Source organism: Micromesistius poutassou (assembly GCF_964030765.1).
Source record: "Micromesistius poutassou genome assembly, chromosome: 1".
NCBI classification, from domain to species: domain Eukaryota; kingdom Metazoa; phylum Chordata; class Actinopteri; order Gadiformes; family Gadidae; genus Micromesistius; species Micromesistius poutassou.
In genome coordinates this window covers 11,590,877-11,618,848 of record NC_140271.1, presented here as the reverse complement: position 1 = coordinate 11,618,848, position 27,972 = coordinate 11,590,877, and the positions used below count along the sequence as shown (strand labels likewise).

The 27,972-nt window shown below is 46.8% G+C and overlaps 3 protein-coding genes across 3 annotated transcripts; 2 read left to right on the top strand and 1 right to left on the bottom strand.

Annotated features, from left to right (window-relative positions):
* Positions 1–461: 461 nt before the first annotated feature.
* arl6ip1 (ARL6 interacting reticulophagy regulator 1) lies at positions 462–7,908 on the bottom strand. The gene is made up of 6 exons (XM_084488394.1): positions 7,760–7,908; positions 6,821–6,954; positions 6,116–6,235; positions 3,937–4,054; positions 3,068–3,152; positions 462–1,616 (listed from the first exon to the last, which is right to left on the bottom strand). The coding sequence occupies exons 1-6, from the start codon at positions 7,793–7,795 to the stop codon at positions 1,498–1,500; spliced, it is 612 nt and encodes a 203-aa protein (XP_084344520.1). The 5' UTR covers positions 7,796–7,908; the 3' UTR covers positions 462–1,497.
* Positions 7,909–8,896: 988 nt separating this feature from the next.
* srrm2 (serine/arginine repetitive matrix 2) lies at positions 8,897–20,356 on the top strand. The gene is given in 16 exon segments (XM_084488379.1): positions 8,897–9,083; positions 10,013–10,267; positions 12,074–12,169; positions 12,335–12,535; positions 12,674–12,757; positions 13,351–13,416; positions 13,509–13,544; positions 14,283–14,399; positions 14,794–14,932; positions 15,032–16,962; positions 17,752–18,024; positions 18,026–18,130; positions 18,132–18,495; positions 18,617–18,697; positions 19,078–19,185; positions 19,667–20,356. Coding segments are annotated over 15 exon segments (3,948 nt in total). The 5' UTR covers positions 8,897–9,083; positions 10,013–10,019; the 3' UTR covers positions 19,766–20,356.
* A 614-nt stretch (positions 20,357–20,970) lies between these two features.
* Positions 20,971–27,642, top strand: thoc6 (THO complex 6). The gene is made up of 13 exons (XM_084488390.1): positions 20,971–21,108; positions 21,516–21,607; positions 21,744–21,808; positions 22,172–22,275; positions 22,608–22,645; positions 22,781–22,829; positions 23,093–23,164; positions 23,296–23,398; positions 24,308–24,357; positions 24,799–24,861; positions 25,414–25,524; positions 26,122–26,250; positions 27,424–27,642. Exons 1-13 carry the CDS (start codon positions 21,094–21,096, stop codon positions 27,502–27,504), a joined length of 972 nt encoding a protein of 323 aa, XP_084344516.1. The 5' UTR covers positions 20,971–21,093; the 3' UTR covers positions 27,505–27,642.
* Positions 27,643–27,972: the final 330 nt, after the last annotated feature.

Genomic DNA, 27,972 nt, shown 5'->3' with positions numbered 1-27,972 from the left:
ATAGCTTACAAAGTAGGTTGATCCAATGCAGGGCCACTGGTGTTTAGGGGAAGCTATCCGATTTCCAGCCATGGTACCAGAGAGACCATTTGATGCAATGGTTTCTAGTCGAAAGGCAGTACGAGCAGCGAGATTGACCAATGGCTGGCTGCTCACACTGGACTAGAGGGGCAAACTGAAAAGGTCGCTGCATAAGTCAAAGCAACACATGGTCAGACTACAGTCAGCACAATCCCCATTGGGGCCAAGAGCAGCTGAGGACAGGGTTATGTGGGCCACAAGACTGAACGACAGACTGTACCACCAGTCACCACTCACCTTCCGGCTACACAATAGAGCACAAAGCAACACTTGATATGGTTGTTTGCGTTAAATAGCATTCATCTGCTTCGTCATTCCCACGAATACGACCTCTGGACCAATTTCAGATCAATACAATAAAATGACACACAAGTGTGAAGTAAAGTTAATTTAAAGCAGACTTTATTCATTAAAGATCTTTGATAAAGACACATAAAAAGGTGAAATGACAGACAAAACAGAATTGGACCAAAATAACACACACAAGGACAGCGCACAGAAAAATGGAAGCAGATCCCAACAGAGCGACTGGGAGAAAGCGATCCGAGGGCCGGGTTCAGGAATAGGCCTATTTACATAGTTACAGCCACCCCCAGATTAGAGCTTTTAAGAAGAGTGTGGAAGGGGCGTGTACAGCTAAGCGCTAATTGAACCACCACAGTCAGCTATCAGCAGTACAGCAGCAGGCTTGAGTAGACAAAAATAATATAATAATAACACACAGCTCCAAGTTGCTGCCACAGAAGATGAGCGTCCATCTGAATCCAGTTATTTTGTTCTAGTGCTGCAGTTGTATTAAAGAAAAAGTTTAACAGAGCACACAACAAACTAGTGTGGCTAACTCACACTAGTGAGTGAATTAGCCATCATTGTAAAATCCAAGTAATGCTATAATACCCCAGTGAGGTGTCACTTTGCCCGAATAAAGAGAATGGCTTAAAAAGCATTACCTTAGCCTTAAATAAATAAAACCACCCCAAAACATTAACAATGAAGAAACGTGAGGGGGGGGGGGGATTTGGTTGCGTGTGTGTGTGTGTGTGGGGGGGGGGGGGGAGACAGTGAGTGACAGTGCTGAAACCAAAGACCTCCACGCTGGGACTACGGCCTACCCGTGTAATCTGGCGGGAACGCAACTCAAGACGAACGCTGGTTGTGTACATGGGGAGGGAGGGATGAGAGGAGACAAACAAAATGAGACGGCTCATGAGACGACGTAGACTCTTTCTGTGGTAGAAGAGGAAACCCTGTTTTTTTTTGCCTTTTTTTAAACTTATTTTAACAAAAAAAAAAAAGAAACAACCACCACAACTTCCTTGTTCCTTATCTGGCCTTCAATAAACTTAAAACCTTAGCCGTTCGCTTCTTCTACTCTTTCGCAACAGTTCCATCCTTCCAGAGCTCCGGTCGCGGTCTTCACTCGGTCTTCTTCTCCTTCTGCTTGAGCAGCTTGTTGATCTCCCTCTTGGCCATGGCCGTGTACTTGGTGATGACGCCGTGCTGGTTCATGCCGGGCAGCAGCAGCAGGAAGCTCACTGGAAAAAGGACAAAGTGGGGAAATTCATTTTTTGGTTCCTCTGGCAGGTGGGTCACAAGTCAAGTGATAATTTTAATAATCTAAAATAAAATATTTTAGATCAATTACAATTTTTAATTAATAAATAAAGAGTTTAGAGCAAACCCCCGGCCAAAAGAAACATGTTTGTAGAAAAGAAATTTGTACAAGGAATCAAGACAAACAAATTGATTTTACTCAAATATGAAAACGCAACGCTCTACGATCTCTCAAACAGCCAACAACGGCAATTTAATTCATACACAAAAACAAAGGTTCAAAGAGCCGTCAAGTAGGATGTTATGCTAGGTAGCCATCTTTCCGCTATTCCCCATAATTTTAATCTCATAAAAACAGTTGACATGTCTCATGTCCCACCACATCCCCCAGCGCAGACGCCTGGTGAAGGGCACGGAGCGACTCCACAGGCTTCCCTTAGGGAAGGGCTGCACTGACATTTTGTCAGTCAGGAGCCATTTCATCTCTACCACTGTCATTTTTGTTAGCGATCCAATGTCAGATTTACTCAGATCCAATGTTTTGGGCAGGTTCTAGTACACACAAAATATATCCTTTATTGAAGGTTAAGCCATTTGGAGAAGAGCCAGGGTAAACTAGATTTTCAAGGCATCTAACTGAAAGAAAAAAAAAAATCCCACCCATCCCCTAAATCCCATGACTAGCTCGCTAGCTTAAGCAATCATTCCGCCTAGCCTTGTGGAAGACTAGTTTCCACAGGTAGGCCAGCAAACCATGTTATTCAGGCCTAATAACAAATGGTCAGAGCATTTGATTTGAATGCAGTCGGGATGCAAAGGCAATTAACACATTAGGCAAAATAATGCTTTGAAAATAAATATCCCTAGCCTTAAACCAACCTAGTCAAGTAAGATACATCCTTGAACAATGGCAGAGGGGAGTAGCAATAACGTTTGCAGCAGTGAAACCAAAAAAGGTGTTGCACAACAGCGACAGTAGTTCTGAGGCGTCACAAGCCAGATATTAATCAGCATCACCGCTGTGTCTGCCGAGTCATGGTGAGGAATGAGTGACGCAATGCTGCATACAGGCAGCCACAGCATGTTAGAAGATGACTAGCCAACGTGCCATCGGGCAAATACTGCAACATAAAAAGGATTTATGAGGGGACATGAAGCCTTTCCCTATCAAAACTATAAACTCAGCTGGATTTGAATGATAATGTTTACACAGCAATAAGATCCTTCAGCAGTAGAACGACAAGTGAAGAAACACAACTGTCCATATGTGCAATTTCACGACGTTCTTTGTCAGACCTTTAACATAGATACACTTCCTCACTTCGAAACCACAACTAGTGACAGAAGCCGACCGCAGAGGAAGAGGCAGGCGTTTCACAGACTACCATCAAGTTCTAAGGCGAGGTCATGTTGGAGATTCATTGCTACTTACCAATCAGGTAGGTGAGGAAGAGGTTGTGCACCTGCTGTCCGATGAAGGCCATGGCCAGCAGGCTGCTGATCACCAGGGCAAAGTACTGTGGGGGATAACAGGAGACGAGTGAAAACGTTTCCGAGCACACTGTATAGCAGAGATACAGAGAGACTTAAGAGCGTCAGCTTTAAGGGGATAACTACGTTAACTGGAACATCGCCTAAACTCAAGTCATGTAATCTAATAATTAATGTGTTTATCAAGGAAGTCAAACAATGGGGTATTTGACGACTTCATCATAAGCACTGAAGTTTAGAAGGTTAAGATGGCAGGCATGATAACGCCTGGCCTGCTGCAGCCCCCCCCCCCCCCCCCGGCTGTGGCCCCTAGAGCAGAGGCCCGCTTCACTCAGCTGACTGCAGGACCGATTTATTCTCCAGCCACACAAAGAACATCATTGTACAAAAATAATCTGCCATAAAGCAGGGCTGACATCCACGGCAGACTACTCCTTTACAAACAGCCATATGGTCAATAAGACTTGGGAGGCAGCACTGCAGTCATCAACTTTAAGGGGTGATGTTATGCCACCAGGTGAGAGTGTGATTAGCCATTACAAGCCGTTTGGAAAAACTGCCTTTTCCTGCATAAGTGGGTGTGTCGACCTAGATGAATGCTGGATTGAGCAACATTTGCTACAGTCCACTGAGTAGGATGGTAGACTGCTCTATCCAGCGTACATCTAGGTGGACACTCCCACTTGTGATGTCACTCAGGCACAGGGACTGGCTTGTAATGGCTAATAACACTCACACCTGGCGAGCATAATTTGATCCCTTTAACGAAAGACTGTCTCCATTGTGCCATTGCACCTGGTGGGAACCTACCGCTTTGGGCTTCTCCTCCTTCAGGGTGAACAGGCGCTTCCACCAGCCCAGCACGCGCCGCTGGGTCTTCACCAGGTTGCCGCAGATCTCATGGAAACGCTGCTGCTGCTCTGTGGTCCTGTGCAGGAGAGGAGAGAGAGAGAGAGAGAGAGAGAGAGAGATGAGGACTTCTGGATGTAGAAGTGGAGCAGGCCAGAAATAGCTCAGCACATGATTGGAGTTTTACATGCAATACAACCAAGGAGACTGGGCTAAAGACAGCAGCTTATTGAGGGTACAAGTATTAAATAGATCATAATTTATGAGACGTTTCACTCCCAAGATGTTCATAAAACTGAACTAGTGCTGGGTCGACTTTGCAACTGCCCATGCAAGATAAGCAAGCAAAGCATGAAGCGGCAATAATCAAATCAACCACACAAAATGTTGGCAAGGACAAAAGTGGACTTCCACAGTAGGTGTGGATAGCAGGGTTCCTGTTCTGCTTAGCCGTCATGCTCTATTTCCGTATGTGGAACACGGCCTCGTTGATGGGGACGACAGAACACAGATCCTCAAATAGTCCGACCGACATTTCAAAGGCTACGGCATAGCGAGGAGATAGGGGATGCAGTCAAGTCTGCTCAGATCAAGAGCATCCTGTATGTGGCTTTGCTCTTGCAAAGTACAAAGTGGCAACTAAGGGTGCATGGTGTTAGACCAAATCCAAACAGGTGTGATCCGTTTAACATGACGCATAACCTGCAGTAGTACAAAACACACCCCGGCAGGAAGGATCATTTGAAGTTGGCTGAATGAGCCTCCAGAGCTACATGGTTTAACCGTCACGTCCTGCTGACTCAGAGTTTCATGCTGGAGGCTTAGGGCACCGGAGTCAGACACCCAAGACACCTCAGCAGATGCAAGCTGTCACTCAAACCCAGAGGCTTGGCTGTCTGGGGGCTGTCCCTAAGGACCAGGCCTAGACTAGAGGGAAGCCTACAAATAAATGGTGTGAAGTGGCATTTTGAGTTATAGGTCTGGGGTTGGCTGCCGGCCTATTGAAAACACTGGTCATTTCACCTCCTGATTAGTGAAATTCATCTTAAATTACTGTCTTCGGTTTGTTTGGCATGGGAAAGGACTTGGCACAAACCATTGCACAACCAGTTTGGTTGCCATGTATATAGCTTTGTTGCAGCATTGGAATATTAGGCCAGGGGTTGATTAACTTCAGAAGAATGCATAAAAGCCATGTGGATCCCAATCATGACAGCATTTAATGGTTCCTGATAAAGGAACCACACTACCCCACAAACCTTGTGATTAAGAGTACAAAAAATGTTAACCATGTGGGATTCAACATGGTAGCCTAATAAAAAGGACATCTATATAACAAGGACCTCACACAAGTAGGCCACAGCACCCTCCCATGCAAGGGCCAAAACATGCGAGAGGTACTCACACCACCATGTGAACACCCGTACTACACATGTGAGACCCCTTGAGGACAGCCCCAGGCCAGCTCTATGGTGTGCATGTAGACCTTTATTTGTCTTTGAAAGTGGTTTGCAAATATTAGTGTGCCAGACGATTTGTTTTTGTCTAGAGCCTACACGTCCATCTTGGACGTTGGACTAACAGTTTATACTTTGTATGTGCATAAGAAGCCCAGATCACCTTCGCTTCCAGCAAAGCTGGGTTTGAAGGGAGATTCTGCAGACCTCAGGCTTAACCGTCTCCTGCCACGCCTTCTTGTGCATTTCATCTCGCATCTTCATCTCTCACAGTTGCGGGCTTGCACATTTTAATGTAGCATGGCTGGGAGATCACAACATTTTACCTGCTTGTCATTTTCACAAGCCTGCGGTGACTTAGTCACACACACTTTACTGCCATCTGTACTGCGCATCATTCCTCTGCTGACTCAACTCGCTGCTCCACATTTTTTCCACGTGCCTGTAATTGGATCTTAATGGTCAGACTTAACACGCAGTACTCTTCAGCATTTCCTCTTGTGATCAGTGTTGAGCCCAAGCCTCCTCAGATCCACTCTGGCATTACACCTACAGAGATACCGACCCAGGAGCATCGGTAATAGAACAGGACCACAGTGCATTATGAAACATGGACCCTACCCTGTTCAGGTTCACGGTGAGGTCTCGACGGAAATAGGATTTGTGTAGACATCTAGTCTTACCATTTGTGTGAGCCAAAGATGCGTGGGGCCAGGGTGGGCACCAGGTAGTCAGCCAGGCACAGCAGCATGACTGAGCCGGAGAGCCCCGTCAGCACAGAGGGATCCAAATAGTAAATGAGCCTGGGAGCGGGGACAGAGGAGGGGTGGGAGAGAGGTCAGACTGAAGTTCATCACTGCAGCCCAAGGCGGAACAGATTGCATGCAAGCATACTGAAAGGAATCTTTATTTCTTACATAAAGTGTGAGGTTTGTTGTAAGGAATCACATGACAAAAAGTAGGAGAATTGTCAATGAAAGATGGCCAACGTGCAGGTTTACTTGGCCTTGTCAAAGATATGCTCGTGAACAAGAGACTGACCAAGCATGACATAACAGGAACTAAACCCCCCCCTTACAAAACCTAACTACAGTTTTGCATTAGCAAGGACACTGGTTTTCTGCCCCGTTGTTGCATGGCTTGAGATGTATACACATGTTAAATAAATAAAGCTCAGGGAGCATGCATATATACACACACACACACACACACACACACACACACACACACACACACACACACACACACACACACACACACACACACACACACACACACACACACACACACACACACACACACACACACACACACACACACACACACACACGATAGTCAGTATCATTTATAGAATTTACAATGGTCAACCAAACTCAGTGGCTACCTACATGAAGATCAGAGTGGTGGCACCGATCAGGGCACCAGGGAACCAGGGCTTCTCCCAGCGCACCACCTGATCCCCGGCCAGGATCACCTCCCCCCAGCCCTGGAGCTGCTCCTCCAACTGGGCCGTTTCCTGAGCCTGGAGAAGGATGGAGAAATAGAAGGGACCGGTGAATATTAATTTGCTTGCCCACCACCAATACTGGGCCTAAGGCACGAAGAACACATTGAGGAAACGAATTAGAGCCATTTCACTGCAAGTTTGCCAGAGCATCTTCTGAACGGTTATCTTTGAGGACAATACATTAATTGCACTCAAAGTAAATAGGCTATGAAATTGGGATTTGGGTCGCCGGTTTCCTCGATCAAGGGAGTTAATCGGAAGAAACATCGCTTATCAACTCTCCTAATACGGCGGAGACCTTGAAAAAGAACGTTTTGTACTGCGGTCGCCCCTCAAAGGAAGCGCAATCTTCCTCTGGATAAGAGCTTCATGGAGGTTACTCATGACCTCTGAGACCGTTTCTGCTGCTCTACATTTAAACAGAACCACGCATAGCAAGCATCAGGGGATGTGGTGTTCACGTTACAAAGCGCTGGTGGGCACCACGGTATCGATTGATCGAGGATCCAGCGGGGTGGTCTCCTCGTGTATCAGGGCGGTAGATCACGTCAGTGTCACCGACACAGATCAGCCCTGCAGTTCGTCTTGTGAGGCGGTTAGAACCTCAACGAGGTGGCTAGGATGATGTGCGCTTTTCAAGCTAACCTGCCTAGCTAATCCTCATTAAGACAAAAGGCCTGTACACAGGCTATCCGAGGCTGCCCAGACAGCCTCGGATAAGAGATCGATTGCTAATATACGAACGCAGTAACGCTACACTAAATAGCTCAAGGTCCGAATCATTATAAATTGTATTTATATAAACCACGTTAGAACTTACGAGCATGTTTGAGCTTTTGTTGTCTCCTTCTGCCATGATTACGACCTGTCCTGGGAGGTATTCTTGCACAGCGTTGGGTTGTTTTTCAAATGTCGTCTTACAGGAACGGCCCGGAGCGCGGGGACAGTTAACAGCTCTGTGTTCTCAGCGTCACTGACGGATGACGGCTGACGGCCCTTTTTATCTTCAAATGTACGTCAAATGCAACGATGCATTGTGGGAAATGTAGTGCCAGTTTAAATATGTGTACACTACTATGCCGGTGCTGCGACATAGGCTACTACATGAAGAAGACTTTTTGTTTAAATTATGGGAATAGGAAGTTACACATTTTTACTATTGACAATCTGGACAGACAAACCTATATACAGAGACTCCTTTCAATTTAGTTTGTAGATTATTGAGCGAATGAGCGATGTGGTATTATACATATTAAACAATTATGTATTATACAACTTTTAGAACATATTACACACGAAACTACGAATAGCTATGAGCCAGCATAAATCAAACATCGGAACGTTTGAATTGTTCATTCATCATCAGATTTTTATCTGTCATCCTGGATTTAATAAATGAGATACCAATATTGGGCACTTGTCACACTTCACCGTCTCTAAATCATCCAGAGCACACACACAACCAGAACACACACACACACACACACACACACACACACACACACACACACACACACACACACACACACACACACACACACACACACACACACACACATTATTTGCTCCCCTATACACGTCGGTTGTAGTCAGAAGACTTAGTAGGAAAGCAGGAAATCTTAAACTCAACAAATAATAGTTCTTAATTTCAGCCGTTTATGACATGGATCTAGTCTGAATGATCCTGCTCATTCGTATGTCTGTGATATCTAAAGTAGTTAATATTGCATACATTGTTTTTGCATGTATAGTGCATTCATTATCTGCGAACTATTTTTTCTAAATCGAATATGGTATGATAATGGAATGGAAGAAGTGTGAATGCGAATGTAGTCCACTGTCCTTGGACCCCATCCATGGGCTTTCCTGGACCAGTGCGCCGGTCCCTCGTCTCGCGGGGCCGCCGGACGGAGCTCGTACGTCACGTGGTTATCTCCTCCATTCTTGGCTGGTCGGACCGAGAGGAGACGAGCTAACCTAGCGAGCTAACTAACTCGCACCGCTAGCCGTTTGTAACCCGCAGTCACCCGGGACAGCCGCGTTTTGTTTCCTCAAACACGGTCCTATTTTCCTTTTGATTCGGAGGCACCACCGCTGCTGATTTGCCCCTAAAGTTGCATTCTCCGCTCCAGGAGAAAACGCAGGTAACTCGGAAGGAGACGTTAGCATCGCTTCTAACTTAAAGGCTAACATTAGCTCGCCGACGACAGCTTCTCGTCCGCCGCGGTTTAGCTAGCTAGTGTACGTTGTTGGCTAACTACAAAACAAGTTAGGCCTTTGAATCTGGGTCCAACCTCGTACTTAAAAATATATATATCAGCGTTGGTATTCTTCATCCCCCCTTTTGTTTGAGACAATAAACATGTAAGCACAAGTGTAATGGGGACGTAGATGAAGCGGAAGGCCAACGCTATGGCGCACGTGCTAATTTGCTACTACATATCCCGTCATTGTTGGTTTGCTATATAGGAGTCATTATTTGTCCCGTTGTCTGATATATCAGATTTAACACGAATGGCGCGTTTTCTGCCTTCACCACTTAAGTGCCACTCACCTCAACTTCTTTATCACGATCGTGTGAATTGAAACCAGCGGCCTGATAATTGGAGTTCCCCTGGTCACTAGTGGTTTAGCTGATTGGAAAACAATTCGTGTTTATACTTTATGGAATTAAGAATGAAGGCAGCGTGGACCCCGTAATTATAAAAGGTTACAGAGGTGAATGCCGAAATGTATTTGGGTCAGCCAGGGTCGTGTTTTTAGCGGGCTGTGTGTACATACTAACAGCCCATGTTGCATGAATGGCCTGGAAAATATACTCATTTGGAAGACTTTGAATATCAATCTGTTCAGTATGTTAACCTGTGTGTGTGCGTGTGCGTGTATATGTCAGTTATTTTCACCTCATTGATGCTATGTGGTTGAATGCTCTTGCTCTCATTGTTCCAAGATTGTTTGTGTTTGGTTGGCTGCAGGGGCATGGAGGCGGGATTGCGTTTTCCACTTGTTGATGCCCTGTCTACCAACGTATGTGGTGCTTGACTGACACCTGTTCCCCTCTGTTTATTAACAGTGGAGCCATGTACAATGGCATCGGCTTGACCACACCTCGGGGCAGCGGCACCAATGGCTATGTGCAGCGCAACCTCTCCAGTCTGCGGGCCAAGCGGCCACGGGACGAGCGTGGTGGCGAGCGCGACGAGAAGGACCGCGAGAGGCTAGAGAGCCAGTTGAACCGGCAGCCCAACGCAGAGATCCTGGAGCACCAGCGCAAGAGGCAGCTGGAGGTCAAGTGTGCCGAGCTGCAGGACATGATGGAGGAGCAAGGGTAAGGGAATCAGACAAACGTCAAGGGTAGCTTTGGCTAGTAGGTGTAAATGAGAAGACCTATACATCTACGGTTTCATGTTCTATGTAAAGGTTTGCGGTCATAGCTAGTGTTGCCCTGCTTCGGCAGAGCGGGGAAGGCCTGCAGCCGCGGGCCGGGTAGTCCTGGTTCTGGCAGGCCGGGGGGATCCTGGTACTGGTGTGGTGGGTGAGGGCAATCGCCTCACCTGGATGGATGCAGACAAGGGCTTTGGTGACTGGTGTCTTTCATGCTCTTTTCTAACTCTCTACTTAATGAGTCTCAACACAGTATTTGGTTATTTATCTTTCCAATGTGCGTTTACATGACACTTAGATCACAAGAAAGTCGAATTATTGGGTTAGTCCAACTATGATTGGAGCTAGAATCGAATTGGGTTTCTCATAGTCAAATTGAGACCCCTAGATAATTAGGTTCATAGTCGAGTTAAGCGTGCATGTACGGAATGGGATTGGATTATGCTTTGAATTGTGTTCTGCGCATGCTCGAGAGCTTTTCCCGGGCCGTGAGCCGGAAGTAGAAGAAGACGATAGTCTCATTGTCGCCGTCAGAAAACGAGAAACAGCTATTTATTTAAGAATTTATTATTTAAGAATTGTGTTACCCCTAAGAATTGTGTCCCAGCCGCAGGAGTGCGCATGGCATGCATTCATTAAAGGTGGAAGCACACAGACACTACGCTTCGATTTCACCCAAGGCTGAAATGAAAGTACATGTTTTTCTAAATGTTGCTTATCAACAAGGTTTTAAAGTAGTAACTACAATCTTTATTCATTCATTGCGCCACGGCCGAACTGACGGGGGTATTCTCTGATATTATGAATCTTACAGACTGAGTCAGGTTCTCCAACTCTCTGGTACTTCCACAACAAGTAAATACTCATAGTGGGGGTTATCACGCCCATGGTGAGAAGGAATTAGGGGAAAAGAACTTTGGCTTTGACCCTCTGAAGTCCAGATTGAAACGCGACATGGAGGAGAAAGCAATGTTTTCAGTAGACAGCTGTCAGTTCACTTCGGGTCCATATAATTTCTCAGACGCTCCATTGTTCCGACCTCGTATGCAGACTCCTCCGTCGGCAGAGCCAGCTCCTATGGCTGGAGTCAGCATACGACCGAGAGGTCGGAACAATGGAGCGTCTGAGAAATTATATGGACCCGAAGTGAACTGACGGCTGTCTACTTAAAACATCTTTCTTGAATGCAGGCTCCTGAGTTTGTTGTTGCTGGTGATGTAAATAGGTAAACCGGTGGCTCTATTACCACTAGTTGAAATGGGTACAGCGCCACCTATCGTACCGGGGAATGACATGCTTCGGCCAATGAATCGATTTACCCACCGCCATGTATAATCTGACAATTGCAGTAGTCCAATTGCGGAGCATAGTCGAACTATGGCTTTAATCTGATTAAGCTGTGCATGTAAATGTACTGAGTGACACCACAAGAACAATATTTACAATACGAGAAATTCCGAAATTTGAAGGATTATTCCCAGTTGAAACTGACTTCCCTCCATTTAGCGGTCATCCCTCTGGTTTCTCCTTCCTTTCTCATTCTGGATCTGGGAATGGCTATGGCCTCTTTTGCGAGCAATGGTCCCTTTTGGGAACAACAATGGAAATAATTAAGTTCTGGAGGTTCACACCACAGTCACATTGGTGTGAGATTAAGATTATGCACAGAATTGTATAGAAATCTATTGTGACCATTGCCATTCAAAGAAAGCTGTGTGTTGATTGTTTTTCCATCTGTTTGGGTGGCCAGGTATTCTGTGGAAGAGATTGATGAGAAGGTCAACAGCTTCCGCATGATGCTGCAGGAGAAGCAGGAGCCTCCACCAGCCACAGCCGATAGACCAGCGTAAGTACCACATAACTACTCTTACAAAGATTGTATATTTCACAAAAGCATTGTTTTTGATGGAACCATCCCAATGTTATGTGGGAATGACATGCTGAAATAAATCCATTGATAGGATTACGATTAAGCCTGTTACACCTCAATCTGTGTGTGTCTTTGTCTCAGGGCGACCGAGACTCACGCCCTGGCCGCGGCCAACCAGCAGAAGAACGACCGTCTGCGTGACGCTTTCGGCATCTCCAAAGACTACGTGGACGGCTCGTCCTTCCACCCAGAGCGCAAGGAGCGGGAGAAGGAGAAGAGAGACCAGGAGCGCCTGGAAAAGGAGCAGCAGCAGCAGCAGCAGCAGCAGCAGCAGAAATATGTGTGAGTGTCTGGGTTCTGTTTAGAAACGCTGTCAGTGTGGCCGTCATTACAAACTCTCATTCAAATCTCTCCTCAATGTCAATACTGTCCCGAGCTCAATCTTGGTTTGCATCTTTTGTTGCCTTTGCCTTTCCTCAGGGTGGTAGAAGAATCTGAAGATTCGGATTCCCCTCCCAGGAAACAAAGCCGTAAGAAGAAAAAGAAGAACAAGAACCGTGACAGGTGAGGAGTCTGAGCCGCAGTCGATTTCGCCCGTCCGAGTAAGGAAGGGGAAAAATTAATTAAAGCCATGGTCAAACAAGTACTGGTTTGTCTGTGCTTTCTCCCCCCCCCAACCCCACCAATGTACACATATTGAAGGGCAGTGTAACCTTTCCTTTTACAGTCTACCTGTGTTACCCCCACGCTGGAGCACAACAACTGTTTATAACTGTTGCAGAGCTAGCAGGCTACGCCTCAATTAAACCTGATCCCTACTTTGATTCCCTGCCTTGAACGGTTTTATTGGAGCGTTAATAACTTTTTAAACAACATAAACTGCTCCTGAGACTTGTGATTATTGGTGGTATTACGCTGTTTCAATTTTGATGTTGGACGTTGCAAATTGTCACCTCCACTGATCATTGGCAAATCAACCGATTTTAGATTCAACAATATGCAACGGCAAAGGGCTTTTTTGGGACTATTAATAATTTAACTACCGCTTTACTTGTTAACACAAGTACCCATTTGCACCTCTAGTCTGATCATTGGTTGTGAATTAACACTAATGACATTACTGTGCATTGTATTATTTTCGTCTCTCTCTTCTGCAGCTCGGAGAGTGGCTCCCCCTCTCCCAGACGAGAGAAGAAGAAATCCAAGAAGAAGAAAAAGAAGAGGTAAACCTCTTTCCATGTTGACGCTCTGGTCTGCCCTCTGTCCTCCCTGTGTGTAACGTTATGCTGATTTGTCGTTTGTTTGTCGATTACAGAGAGGCCTCATCGGACGAGGAAGAGGAGAGCCACAGGTAGGCTTTGTTATTCCTATCTCATTCCAGCATTCCCTCCATTCTTTTTAGTTGGCTTTGGGCTGCTGGGCAGTGCTCAGCTTATGCACTTATGCACACTGGGAATTATTCTTTATTATTATTCCCAAACTATTATTCCCAAACTCCCAAACATTACTCCATCCAAATATTTAAAGGTTTGGCTTGCATTGATGGCTTTTGTTAAAATTAATGGTAATATAAGTAAATTGCCAGAATGCTCTGCAGTAATAAGAATTGAACCAATTCAGATCACAAATCTTACTAGTACTGTTTTTCATGTTGTATTTTTCCATGGAACTTGCTGCGCAATAAACCAAACCGTGTTCAGTAAATATAAACAATGACTCCGCTGGACAAAAAACACAACTTTATGTACGCAACTTCTAGTAGTAGTTTGGCCTGATCGTACCTCTACTACTAGTACTTATACTAATAATACTACTTATTAGTATGGTTCAAACTTCATTGCTTAAGGTTAGCCATATGTTTAGTACTTTAACTGTTTATGTGTACACTGATAAGATAACTCCTGGGTTCAACTATTTGCTAGATTTCTAGATAGAGCAATATTGACATTATTTCTTTGGATGATATCCATCAAATTGTTTATACTGCAGGGCAATGGCACAAGTGCACAGGATGTGGTTCAAACACTGCTTCATTGCCATTTGTCATGCAAACCATGTGAATGACACTCGTCCTTCCCCACTCCCACAGTTCTTCAGGAGAGAAGGGCAAGGCCTCCAAGAGGAAGCGGAAGAGGAGCGATGCGGCCATCTCGCCTGTGGCCAAGGCTGTGCGTGCCACCAGTGTCTCCTCTGGCTCTGCTCGCAGGTAGGCGGTACATTACAGGAAAATCTTCCTGACAAATCCACGTGCTTACACTGTCAAGGTAGACCACTCAGATTTCTGATTCAAACGTGTTATTGGGGCAGAACCCAACGTCGGTGGAATGTGATTTGATAAGATTGTGTTTAAGCACTAGCCAGGCCTTCTTTGTTCAGGAAATGCAACAACCATTAAATGTTTCCTCATTCAAGTTGAACAGTTTAACTTTAAACCTGCCAGTACAGGCAAGTTGTTGTCAGTAGAAAACCAGTCTTTAGTTGCATACCTTAAATACCTGAAAAGAGTGGAATGATATCACTGGGGATATAAGAGGCCAGGGGAGGTGACGATTTTAAAATATATAGCGGCCAATTTAACGTATGATTGTGTCCTTCAACAGCCCCTCTCCCATGCTCCCGAAGACACGGCAACCGGACCAACCGGTCAGGAGAGAGGATGAAGGCAGGAGAGGGCGGTCCCCCGATGTGAGGGGGCGTGGCCTTGAGGAGACCAGCCCAAAGCGCCATGGGAACAGGGGGGTAAGTCACATGGTTCAACCATTGCTGATGATGACGTTAAACATGCTACGTAATGTGAGACCACCAAGTCCTAAACCATGTATCTTTTTGGCCCGGCAGAAGTCTCCCGTACCCCACAGCTCACCAGAACAACAGAGGGCCAACAAGGAGAAGAAAAGGACCAAAGACAAGGACTCCTCTAAGAGGCAGGACTCGCGCTCCCCCTCTCCGGTGCCACAACAGCAGGAGAAGCCCAGGCGTTCCAGGAGCCGCGAGGTGCCGGACAGGGCCAGGCGCTCCAAGAGCCCGGAACACCGGGACCACCAGGCCAGAGGACGGGAGGTCCACGAGAAACCCAGACGCTCCAAGAGCCCGGTGCATCGGGAGAACCAGAACAGGACGCGTGACGTTCAGGAGAGGCCCCGACGCTCCAAGAGCCCCGCACACCGGGACCAGGCCAGGAGCCGGGAGGGCCAGGAAAAGGCCCGGCGCTCCAAGAGCCCGGAACACCGGGAGCAGGCCAGAGGGCGGGATGTTCAGGAAAAACCCAGGCGCTCCCGAAGCCGAGACGACAAGGGGCAAGGTCGGCCGGCCCCACAGAGGAACAGACACGACTCTTCCTCATCACCCTCTCCGCCTCCTCCTCCTCGCCCCGTCAAAAGCCGAGAGGCCGAGCGGGAAAAGGACGGGAAGAGGCAGGACAGAAAGACGAGACAAGACTCGTCTTCTTCACGGTCTCCTCCACCACAGAGGGACCGCGGGAGGCGGGACAGGAGCGGTGACCGCGAGCCCCGGAAGGAGCGGGATTCCTCGCGGGACAGGACCTCCGGCAGGGCCAGAGGGAGGGAGAGGGACTCCCCTCCACGGGGACAGAGGAGCAACAGAGGGAGGTCCTCGCCCGCCCCACCCCTTACCAACGGCCAGCAGAAGGGCCGAGAGGGCGAGGCTAAGGCCAGGCGGCCGAGGGACAGCGGTTCGGAGGAGAGGAGCGTGACCCGGGGCAACAAGGAGAGCGAGGAGGAGGCGCGTCCGGGCCGCCAGTCCGGCTCCAATGCCCGGCGGGAGACCGCTCAGTCCCCCTCTGGCGAGAGACGCCCGGACGGACGCGGAAGCGCCGCAGTCAAGGGGAGGGAAGTAAGAGTAGAGACCAGCGGGAGGCGCGGGAAGGAGGCCCCTCCTGAGAAGAAGGAGCAGAAGAAGGAGAAAGCCGGGGGGAAACAGAAGGCCACCACAAAGAACGGCCAGGAGAGCAGCAGCAGCAGCGGTAGCAGTGACAGTGACAGCTCCTCGTCATCCTCCTCTTCGTCCTCCTCCGGTTCATCTTCGTCCTCGTCTTCATCCGAGGACGAGGGCAAGGCCAAGAAGGCGGCCACCAAGGAGAAGAGCGGCTCGCCCAAAAGAGCCACCGGCATGTCTTCCGTCGGCGGGGCCGTCCAGCGGTATCTGGCCAACGGAGGAAGGGCGAGCCCCCCGGCCAAGGGGGACGCACAGAGGCGGAGCCCGGAGAGAGGAGGAGGCACCGGGGAGGAGAGGGGCCGGGAGCGGGCACGAGGCCAGGAGCGCTACAGCCCCACGCAGATGGACAGCCCCAGCCCTCCACCCTCTTCCCCACCCAGGAGGATAGCCGCCCTGCCGCCGCTGGCCCCCCCCAGGGCCGGTGACCGGCGCTCTCCCAGCGGCGGGGAGCGTGACAAGGCCAAGGAGCGGGTCGTAGAGAAGAGGCACGAAAGGACCATCAGCCCCCCCGGGCGGCGGTCCCGCTCCCCGTCACCGAAGCCCACGTCTGCGCCCATACAGTCGCGCCGATCGCCCTCACCCGCACGCCGCACCCCACCCCGCCAGTACCAGGACCCCCCTCCACGCCAGCACCAGGAGCCCCCGAGCCGTGGCCGCAGGCCCTCCCCGCCCCGCCGCAGCCGCAGCAGGGAGCACGGGCGAGAGAGGGAGAGGCAGCGAGAGCGAGGCGGTCGGGACCGGGAACGCTCCAGGGAGAGGCCGGCCCAGAGGAGCCGCTCCAGGAGCGCCCGCAGACGCAGCAGCCCCCCCTACAGGTGAGGCCGGGTGTGGGGATAGATGGAATCCTGTTGAATCCCCAATCTTAACCACATTAAAAATGTGTTTTAGTGCACGATAAATACTTTTTATTTTATTTTTAATTCTGCTTTGGTGTGGATAGTTTCCACCATTGTACATATAGAGAGTAAGTTTATCCTGTATTACAGTCTGTGCTTTACACCAACACCGGAGCTCCACTGGCCACGCAGTGCCAATCCATTGAGGGGTACTTTGTAATCCACCTCTTGTGTAGAAATATTGACCAAATGATGGCTCTATAGAGGGGAGTTCTGCTGCCCAACCATCTCCTGGTCAGATATATACCACTAGACACAGGATTAAGTCTTCCAGGGACCAAGTCTTCCAAGTTTCCTGCATCAGATCACTGTAATTCGGAGGGTGCATATCTGTTGAATATCCAATATAGTTCTAACCTACATCAACTGCTATTGAGATGTGTGATTGTTCCCAAAAACCAGCACAGCAGCAGCAGTATGCCGCTATAAATGTCACCCTTAGTTTTGATGTCGCAGGGGAACTAATCAATGGCGAACTTACCTATTTCAGTCTCAACCACAATGCAACTTTAATTAGCACTATTTAACTACATATCCCACTTCAAAATATATCAACATAATAAATGTATTCCTAAGATTGAACATTGAATAGAAAGGGGAGAGTAGTGAATACCAGACCACCTGTATTTCTAAATACCGGGTATACCATGACACGGCCCAGGCCCAGCCATGACGACTCATCCATGTTCCTCTTCTCTAACCCCAAAGATCCAGACGCTCCCCCTCCCCACACCGACGGAGGAACAGTCGCTCCCATTCCCGAGAACGGCCCAGGGAACGGCCGCGGGAGAAGGAGCGAGGCGAGAGGGAGAGGGAGAGGGAGAGGGACAGGGAGAGGGAGAGGGAGAGGGAACGCGAGAAGGAGCGGGAGCGCGAGAAGGAAGTGGCTCGGGAGCAGGAGCGAGAGCGGAGCCGGCAGAGGGAGGCCGAGCGAGAACGGGAACGGGAGCGCGAGCGCAAGGAGCGTCTGCCACCCAAGGAGGAGGCGCCCCCACCGGCCCGCCGCTCTGCCTCCTCGTCCTCCTCCTCTTCGTCATCCTCCTCCTCCTCCAGCTCGTCTTCCCCCTCCCCCCAGCGGCAGAAGAAGGACCCCGCCACCGAGAAGCCCGCCGCCAAAGAGCGAGAGGCGAGCAGCGCGGGCAGCCGGAGGAAGGCTGCTTCCCCCGCCCCCGTCCACCAGGCCAAAGAGCCCTCCTCCTCCCGCGTGCCCCCGCCAGAGGGCAGAGGAGGCCGAGAGAGGAGCCCAGTGCCGCGTCAGGACAGCTCCGCCAGGCCCGCCCAGCCCCCGTCGTCACGGCCAGAGGGTGCCGTGAACGGGAAGGCGGCCACGCCGGACAAGAAGGGAAAGAAGAGCGGGAGCTCCGGCTCCTCCTCGTCCTCGTCCTCTTCCTCGTCTTCCTCCTCTTCGTCCTCTTCGGACAGCTCAGACTCGGAGGCGGAGCAGGGGAAAGGGTAAGGAGGATACGTTGAGTCTTGTCTTTTGTCTGGTATGTCCTGCTGTTACTCCTCCTGGAGTGGAGAGTGCCTGAATGTCACCCAGTGACTTAAACCTCCCTCTCCTCCTCGCCAACAGAAAGCCAGCTGCTGCTGCCGCTGCTGCTCCCTCCTCTTCATCGTCCTCTTCAGAAAGCGAGAAGGAAAACAAGAAAAAGAGGTAGAGTGGAGCGTTTGGCCATGTGGCATTTGTGATGGTTAGAATTAAAAGGGATGAAATCTTTCTATATATATTTCTATTTATTTGTATGGGCTTTTGTTGTGCCTTGATGGACAGGACAGTGGGGGGTAAAGGGGTAGCATAGGTGGGAATCAAACCTGTGTCGCCCCGGTGCGTTTTACATACGTGGTTAGGGCTATGGAAAGTTGGGCACCCAAGAGATGTCGTTATTATTTTTAGTAGTAGTATTTGGGGAAAAAAAAAACCTGGGTTTGTTATCTGTACATGGTTGTTTAAACTAAGAGGCCCTGAACCATGGTTCCTCTTAAGCCTGGGCCAGTACTTGATAGTGTGTGTGTGTCTGTCTGTCAACTCCTCAGCCCGGCCAGACCTGCAAGGGTTCCCAACGACTCTCTGAGGGACTCCCGCTCCCTCAGCTACTCTCCGCCCAGGAACCGCAGAGCTGCACATTCCCCGCCCACTCGCATGTGCGTAGCCTATCAGCTATTGAACCCTTGTCCCTGAGGACATGAAATGTGTCTTCCATTGATCACGGTCCTATCAACTGGCTGCCACCCACATCCACACTACTTTAAGACCTTAAGAAGTAGACAAAATGTAGACAATTATGAAACTTAATCAGTAATGTATTATTTCTACTCATTTGGCTCTAAGACCACTTTAGATTGTCCAGTATCTCTGACGACAATTGATATAAATTCTTATCTGTTAAACACGCACTGGAACGTTGAGCCAAATTCCTATAATGTTCTGCATAAATGGCAATAAATAAGAATCCTAGTCGTAATATACAAAATAATGGGGTATAGGTAACGGTTTTGGTGGAGGTGAATGTTAAATATATCTTGTCTCACTGAACCCAATGAAGGCATGCTGTATTGATCTGAGCAGATAATGCCATGGGTAATGGATCAATACTAACAGTTGTGTTTCTCTCCCTTCCCTCAGGAGTGGCAGCAGTCGCTCCCCAAGCAGCCGGCAAAGAAGATGAGCCCGAGGCGTCGGAGGACCGGCGGTCTTGTCTTTTGTTTCCCCCTGGTGGTCTGAACAGGACTGCATTACGGACTCAATAGCTCAGATTAGTTGCAGAGCCACGGATGCGAGAGAGGGCCATACCATGGCGTGCCCTCAGGCACGGCAGCTCCGTCTGATTTTGTGATTTTCTGTGACCGAGAAGGTTGGCTTTTTTTTTTTCCCCCTCTTTTCTTTTCTTTTTTTTAATGGCAAGGCTTTTATGATCTAAAGGAAGAATCGGTTGCAAGGTGCAGTCTTGGAATTTAGCGGGGTTACTGTAGAATGTTCTGGTGCAAAGGTCCATCTCAGACACACGCATACACGCACTCTCAGACGCACACACACTCTGACGCACACACACGCACTCACATACTCACACACTTACATATAAATGCACAGTAATATGAAAACGGTAACCCATGACGGAATGATCCCCTGGCTTTCCATCTGTTCTCGTACTGTATCCGTCAGTTGCATTGTTCTAAATGTAGATATGAGCTGTCTGTGTTTTGGGTAATATCGATGAGCAGAAATGCTATTTCTATGTAATGTGATTATGAAACTGCCCCATGTGGTTTCTTTGTGAAAATTAATCATGATAATAAAAAGCAGTTGTACATTTTAGATGCGTTTGTTTTCCTTCTTATTTAAGTCATCTTTCACTCTTAAGTGCACCTGTCAAGTCTTATTGTAATTAGACTTTATGAATGAAAAGAGTTTAACTTTACAATTCCAGTGTAATTAAAGAGTGAGGTGATCATGGGATTTTCATTTGTGGATGTCCCAAAAGGAGTTTAGCTAGTTGAAGCAGAATTGATAAATGCATATTCTAAAAATGTGAAAACCACCAACACATTTCTTTGAAAATCTCTCTAATTAGAAGTTTTGATGGACTTGCTCAATATGTGTTGGAGTGGTAATTTTTACCACTTTAATAAGAAAATATCTTGTCTATTTAAATAAACGTATTCGCCTTATGGCAAATTGGCAATGGAATAATGCTATAATAAAATCTCTGTAGAATAGGATAGATTTAAAGCCATGGTGGTCTCTGGTCTTAGCCTGGCACCACTCGCCTACGTACTTCCGCTCAATTTTCATTTCCCTACAGTACTACTCTCTGTGCAAATGAAATGAAGTACGAGAGTCTGGTAGGACCAGGCTACTCTGGTCTCAGCCCTTTATGTTAATGTGCACTAACGCATCGGAGGTGACAAAACTTCAACTCCCAGAATCCTCATCGCATGCGTTGACGTCATAACTAGTCGCCGCAAATACAAAGCTTAATTTTCCCTCGCTCATTTATGTCTTAACCCTTTTCGATCTACTTAATTTCATAATAACGGAACCCCTAGGACGTCATGGGTGTGATCGAGGTAATGTTTGGGTTAAAGAAGAAGCGATAGCCGATCCAAGCTTTGCTCGTGTCTGGACGGCAGACTGCATTGTATTAAAAGTAGATGCGGTGTCTGCGAGATGCATTTGTTGTTCAGAGTTGAATCATGATTTGTATGCCTTATCAAATATCTAATTCATTTCTTTGTCGGGAAAAATGCGTTTACACTTTGACATGATGTGATGAATCTGCCTGTCCAATATTGATGCATCACGTGTATGGATGTGTATCGATTGTTATGTTATGCATGCCTGATAATAATTATGGCAATTACAATAATTATAGTGGAATAATGACCCAAAGGATTATGTGTCTGGCTACCACATACATGTTTAGTGTCACGGAATCATAAATACACTCTCACACATTGATGCCTCCGTCTTCTAGCTGCTCCACATGTCCGTCTTCTCCCAGAGCTTCTCTCCTTGTGGTAAATTCTTGGCCGCTGGTAATAACTATGGGGAGATAGCACTATTCAGGTGAGTGAAAATAATGTGTCCTCAAATAACGGATCTGTTGCATGTTTACGTGGTAATGCTGCTTTGGGAAATATGGCATAGAGACAATGGGTGTGAGAGAATACCCTAATCATCTTTGAATGCCACCTCTTCCCAGCCTCTCCGCAGCCCTGGGACCAGATGCAAACGAGCTGAGCCAGAAACCCATTCTAACGTTTGCAGGTGGGTCGATTAATCCCAATGTTAGGAGTAGTGTTTAGTTTATCTTGTCTCTGGGACCTCTACTAAAATGTGTTCACATCCAAATCCGCTTCCTCAAAAAGATTGTCTTCATAGGTTTTTTTTTGGCCCCATTCTGTCTTCTATTCAAATTTCTGTCAAAGTATTAACTGTCAGGATACATTCATCTGACTTTAGCTTTCTGACTGTATGTGCAAGTGCTTATTCTGTAGTCAGCAGTCACAGTCCTCTTATAGGCAAAGAATGTCAACGAAAAAAATATGCAATTTACCTCCAAGGGGGTCAATTAATAAACGTCATTCAACATCTCTTTCTTCCCTCACCTCCTCCTATTCCTTCCTCCAGCTCATGAGGGGCCGGTCTTCTCCCTCCTCTCCACTGACTCTCACCTCCTGAGTGCTGGAAATGGAGAGATAAGCGCATGGAGCTGGGCGGAGCTTATAAAAAAGGTAGTTCTTTCCAGCATCCGCTTTTCAGTGAGAAAACCTCACTGGATTGGTTAAGTTCCCAAATACATCTGTACATGGCACATTGGCTTACACAGACCTATGTATGAAGCTATTCATATCAATAATGATTCAATTATTTATAAGTAGTTAACCCTATGTTTACATTTTATTTACTTTTGTTTTTACGGACCTAAGCATTTTGTCGTTGCTGTATTCTTTGCTTTATTTATTTGGTGCAGGTTGGGCTAAGGCAAGCACAGGTGCATGTTTGTTAAGTACGCACACACAATCTACTGGGGCTTGACTTTCTTTATGTGGCTCCATTTTTCCAGAATGTGAAAGCTGCATGGACACGGAGACCCAATTACAAGTGAGAAGTGTGTGTGTATGTGTATGTGTGTGTGTGTGTGTGTTTGTTTCTGTTTAGCACAATGTGTGTGTGTGTGTGGGACTTTAAGGTATGCAGGCTACAATAATGTCTTTGTGCTCTTCCCCCATCCCTCAGATCAAGCCTAGAGATCCCAGAGATTAATGCCATGGCTCTCAACCCCACAGTGAGTCATACACGCATGCACACAATGTGTGTCCGAGCTGTTACTAGTTTGTTTACTGAATCCTGACTAATTCGTAAAATAAGCACTTCTAAGCCCAGAAAGTAAAAGTCCTCTGTAAGCTTTTAATCAACCATGCAGGCCTTTATAATCAGCCCAGCCTAGAGGTTGAACTCCACTGCTTTGATCTCCGTGTAGGGCTCTGGATATAGCACCACCAACGGCCTTCTGTTCTTTCTCACTCTTTTCCTCCTCATCTGTCCTAGGACAATAGCTTGGCAGTGGGAGGAGGGGACAACAACGTCCACATCATGGATCTGGAGAACGGCGCCTTTAAGGTCTCAAGAGACACACACACACACACACACACACACACACACACACACACACACACACACACACACACACACACACACCGTGTACCCTTTTCGGGAGCCTCAGAGTAACACTTGCTCCTCTCTGTCTCTAGTCGGTGCTGCAGGGCCACACAGACTACATCCACTGTCTGAGCGTGAGAGAGAGGGCCTCCGAGGTGCTGTCTGGGGGGGAGGACGGGGCTGTGAGGATCTGGGGTGAGTGATGGCCACCCTATTCAGGTTTTTTATATATAAAGCACATATATATTATGTGCTTTATATGTTATACAAATACTGCAAGAGTGACATCCTCTTTTGTCTATAACCCATGGCTTTGCTTGTCGTGGCTTGTTGTTAAACAGTCGTTGAATATTGTGTGTTTTTGTGCTGATGTTTAAGGGCCGTGTAAAACAGCCAAAGGTTAATGGCAATAACAGGTTATCCACACTGTGTTATTCTAGCTCAATGCACGCCACAGTACAAGTGGCCTTACTTTGACATTAGATATGAATCCGATTGTTGTTTTTTTGCAACTTGAAAAGCCATAGAACCAGACTCTTATCCCGATACGATTTGGCCCACTGTCAAATGGTGACAGTTTGTACATGTGTCATAGATGTAAAAATGTACCCATCTGTGTTCCTCCTTAATACAATTCCAGTCAGAACTGTCACTTGAATTTATGTCTATCTAGTTCCATGTTTGCAAACTGTTATTACTACTAATTATTAATATAACGTATGGTCTAGTTGTGGTTTATTTGGGGAAACGTGTCATCTTTAGGTAGGAAACAGCTGTCTCACGGGCCTGAATTGTGGGCTTAATAAAAGAAGTCATCACTGACATTTTGGTCTGACACATAGTGTAATGTGAACGCAGCTTGTTGCATTTTTTCAAAGGGAACAAGACATAAAAAAGCTAAAATCAACTGAAACTACTAATGGCTTTTTTTTTTCGAGCAATCAGTGGTTGTGACTATTTTTCACAGATTTATTGTATATTTTATATAATATGTATATAATATTCTGTTCCTTTGGCTATGTTTATACTTATCGATACTTAAAACCATTTACTTTGTTTCTAACTTGAAGTTGATGGTCTTGTATTTCCTTGCCATCACTTTAGACACAAGGACTAGCCAGTGTGTCCACTGCGTTGAAGTTTACAAATATGAGGTAAGAAATATATATACGTATATACTAGACTGTGTCTCAAAATATGAGGCCAACTTTGTATTAGACACTCATCAGTTGGAACTTTTCATAATGTTTAATATATGCCTAATCTTTTCAGTCAGAAATGTCACATTCACCTAGTTTAAAGCATCCCTATGTTCCCACCAGGTAGAAGTGTGATTATCCATTACAAGCCTACCCAGTAGACTGTAGCAACTGCTAGACTTATCTATCCATCATACATCGTGGTGTACACTCCTACTTGTGATGTCACCAAAATAACAGGGCAGGGCAGATTTTGAAACGGCTCGTAATGGCATACACCCTCGCACCTGGTAGTAAAATAGGAGCCCTTTTAAATAGATTCTGAATACGGTGTGACCCCATATACCAAATCTCCACTCTCTCTTTCTCTTATTTTCTAATTGGATGGAAACATAGACCTGTGCCCGCCCCCAGCATGGCAAGTGGATCAGCTGCCTAACCACAGACTCTGATTGGATGGTAAGAGGCTGGCGGCAAAAAGGTGTCCATTTACCGGAACACCTTGACTTGATGCCTCGCTATTTCGATTTACAGTTTGTTTGGCTAAATCTGCAGTACAGTGCATCATCCAAACATTGTCACAATCGATTGACATTACTGTTGAGTGGAAGACAGGACAGATGCTGCAAGTCACATCCTGCGTCTACTAATTTCACTTCTCCATTGTTGTTCCCAGAAACGGTGTCTTGAATCACTTTCAGCCCTTTGTACTGCACATGTTAACCAGTATGATGAAAATAGAAATCTATGCACACGATATTCATTCTGGTTTCAAAGCATAGTATTTTTATTGACATGGCCATACCTTAAATATCTATTAATAAAGAGACCAAAGGTGTATTAATTTACATAAGGTTAAGGTTATTAATTTACATAAATGTATCCATGTAAATGATACAAGAATCTTTTTAAATTTGTTGCCATAGAAAGGACAAGCTCCTTCTATTTAAATATTCAAAATGGCTGACTCAGTCACGAGTGTTGTTTCCCTCCCCGGCCCTCTGACCACAGCTGTGCGGTGGGGGTCCCTCCTTGTCCCTGTGGCACCTCCGCTCCATGTCCCCCACCTCCGTCTTCCCTCTGTCCGGCTGCCAGCGGCAAGCCACCTTCTACCAGGACATGGTGAGCTGTGTGTGTGTGTGTGTGTGTGTGTGTGTGTGTGTGTGTGTGTGTGTGTGTGTGTGTGTGTGTGTGTGTGTGTGTGTGTGTGTGTGTGTGTGTGTGTGTGTGTGTGTGTGTGTGTGTGTGTGTGTGTTGCCACCATCATTTAAATTCACAACGTGTGGTGGTTGTGTGGCACAGCTCCCTTTTGAATACAAGCCGTTGTCAGGGAGGATGTGTGGACTTATGGCCCCGGTTTGATGGAGACTAATGAATTTGTATTCCTGTGGACCTGAGTTTCCTTTTTGTTTTTTTATATCATACGTTACTTAGTTCAATGTAATAATTACTTTCTTTGGTGTGTTAATAATAACATACTACTTTATTTAGATGGCAGAGCAGCAAGAACAGGTAGCAGCAATAGTAGAGTAAAGTGAAAAATGTTAACTACAGAAAATATGTCAATATACACAGTCTTAAAAGTGTTAAAAGTTGATGAGTTGAGTTATTATTGGACTGTGTATCTCTATTTATCCTATCATTTGTAGAATAAAAAGAGATACACAGATGGTTTGTAATTGGTGACGAGTTAATTAACCGATGCTCCCCCCGCTGCAGATCCTGACGGTGGGCGAGGGCCAGTGCGTGTCCCACTGCCTGATGGGCGGGGAGGTCAAGGCCCAGATCCCCTGCACGCCGCACTCCATCAACACGCTGGCCATCAACACCAATAGCACCGAGCACAGGGTGAGCTGGCTCATACAGCACACATAGCCTTCATAAGCCAAGTCCTGGTCCAGCCAATAAAATACACCGACCTAACTCCGCTGGGATGCTCCGCGTCGAAAATGGCGCAAAATCATGCAATAGCAGACATTCACATTACTTGGCAGATGCTTTTATCCAACGCGACAGGAGGAGTAATGGCCAGGTCTGTTGCTCAGGGACACTCGGATAGAAGGAGCCGGGGATTGAACTAGCAACCTTCCGGTTACAAGTCAACCCACTCTACCTCCTGAACCACTTGCCGCCCACCTAGACGTCGGCGGGCATCGGTCTTGGCATGTCCGCCCAATTGCTCTTTTTCGTGAGCGAGGATACCTGGTGTTCAGGGACCGGTGTCACACAAAGCGTAGTTCAGCTCGACATTCTCATCGAGGCTCTTTTTGTTCTTAAAGAATTCTTAAAGTGTTCTTAAAACACTTGATATTATGACATCAGGTGTGAGTGTGATTAGCCATTACAAGCCGTTTGAAAATTGGCCCTTCCCTGTGCCTTAGTGACATCACAAGTGGGAGTGACCACCTAGACGTATGATGGATAGATCAGTCTACCAGCCTACCCAGTGGACTGTAGCAAATGTTGCTTATCTATCCATCATATATCTTGGTGGACACGCCCCTTGTGATTTCACTATACTATGCAGATTTTCAAATGTAATGGCTAATGGCACAGTCAAACCTGGTGGCATAATATCACCCCTTTAATGGCCCTGTCCTGTGTACACTTTGTATTTGATGTATCCTATCCATATCTGTCAATAAAAATAGCTTCAGAGGTAAAAAAAAAGATATAAATAACTTTCATGACTTATTTCATGTGGTACGGGAAACACAGAAAAGGGAAACGTCGTGAAAAGACGGGTTTAAACAGAACAATGAAAAGACACTACTTACATTCTGTGTGATTGTGAACCATGTCATGGTCCTTAGAGACTGATATATTTTCAGGAAATGGTGATGAGGAATAACCTAAGCATCTTCTGCCCTCTATTGTAGTAACTAGAACTGTATGGCTGTAGTTGCTTCTTTTATGTCTGGATTTGTGGTATTCATTTCGGCTTGATCCAATAGTCATACTTCATATACAGACCTTTATCAATATAAATATCATTAATAAAGTATTTTTGTGTTTTTTCAGGTCCTGACAGTGGGAGGCAGCAGTGACCATATAGACGTTTTCACCAACTTATCCTACAGGGCATTCTCTCTGCGATTTTAAACAGCAGAGTCACACATCCTGATTCAATCATGCTGGAAGAAATCAGGGATATTCTTCTCTTCATCGTCGTGGTCGTGCACAGAGAACCATTGTTTTGTGTTTCCACTTTTCATGCATTTTTAATGGAAATAAAGTATATTTTCTAAACTTTTTAACGTGTACTCTGTGTCTTGATTGCTCTTACGCTCTAGAGAAAGAGAAAGTTAAACCTTTTGTATTTGGTAGTAAGGTAACACTTCTATTCATTAAAAAACATCCCTGCTGATGTTGAGCAACAAGGGAAACGGAGGGCGTGGTCTGGAGCACGTGACCTGGACGTGGGCGAGGAGACGGGAGTCCAGTGTTGCCAGATTGGGCCAGATTTCCCGCCAAATCTGGTAATGCTGGATGCAACGCGCTGAAGCCAGTGTTGCCAGATTGGGCTGGCCCAATCTGGCAACACTGCGTGAGTCACTGCGCGGCTCCGTC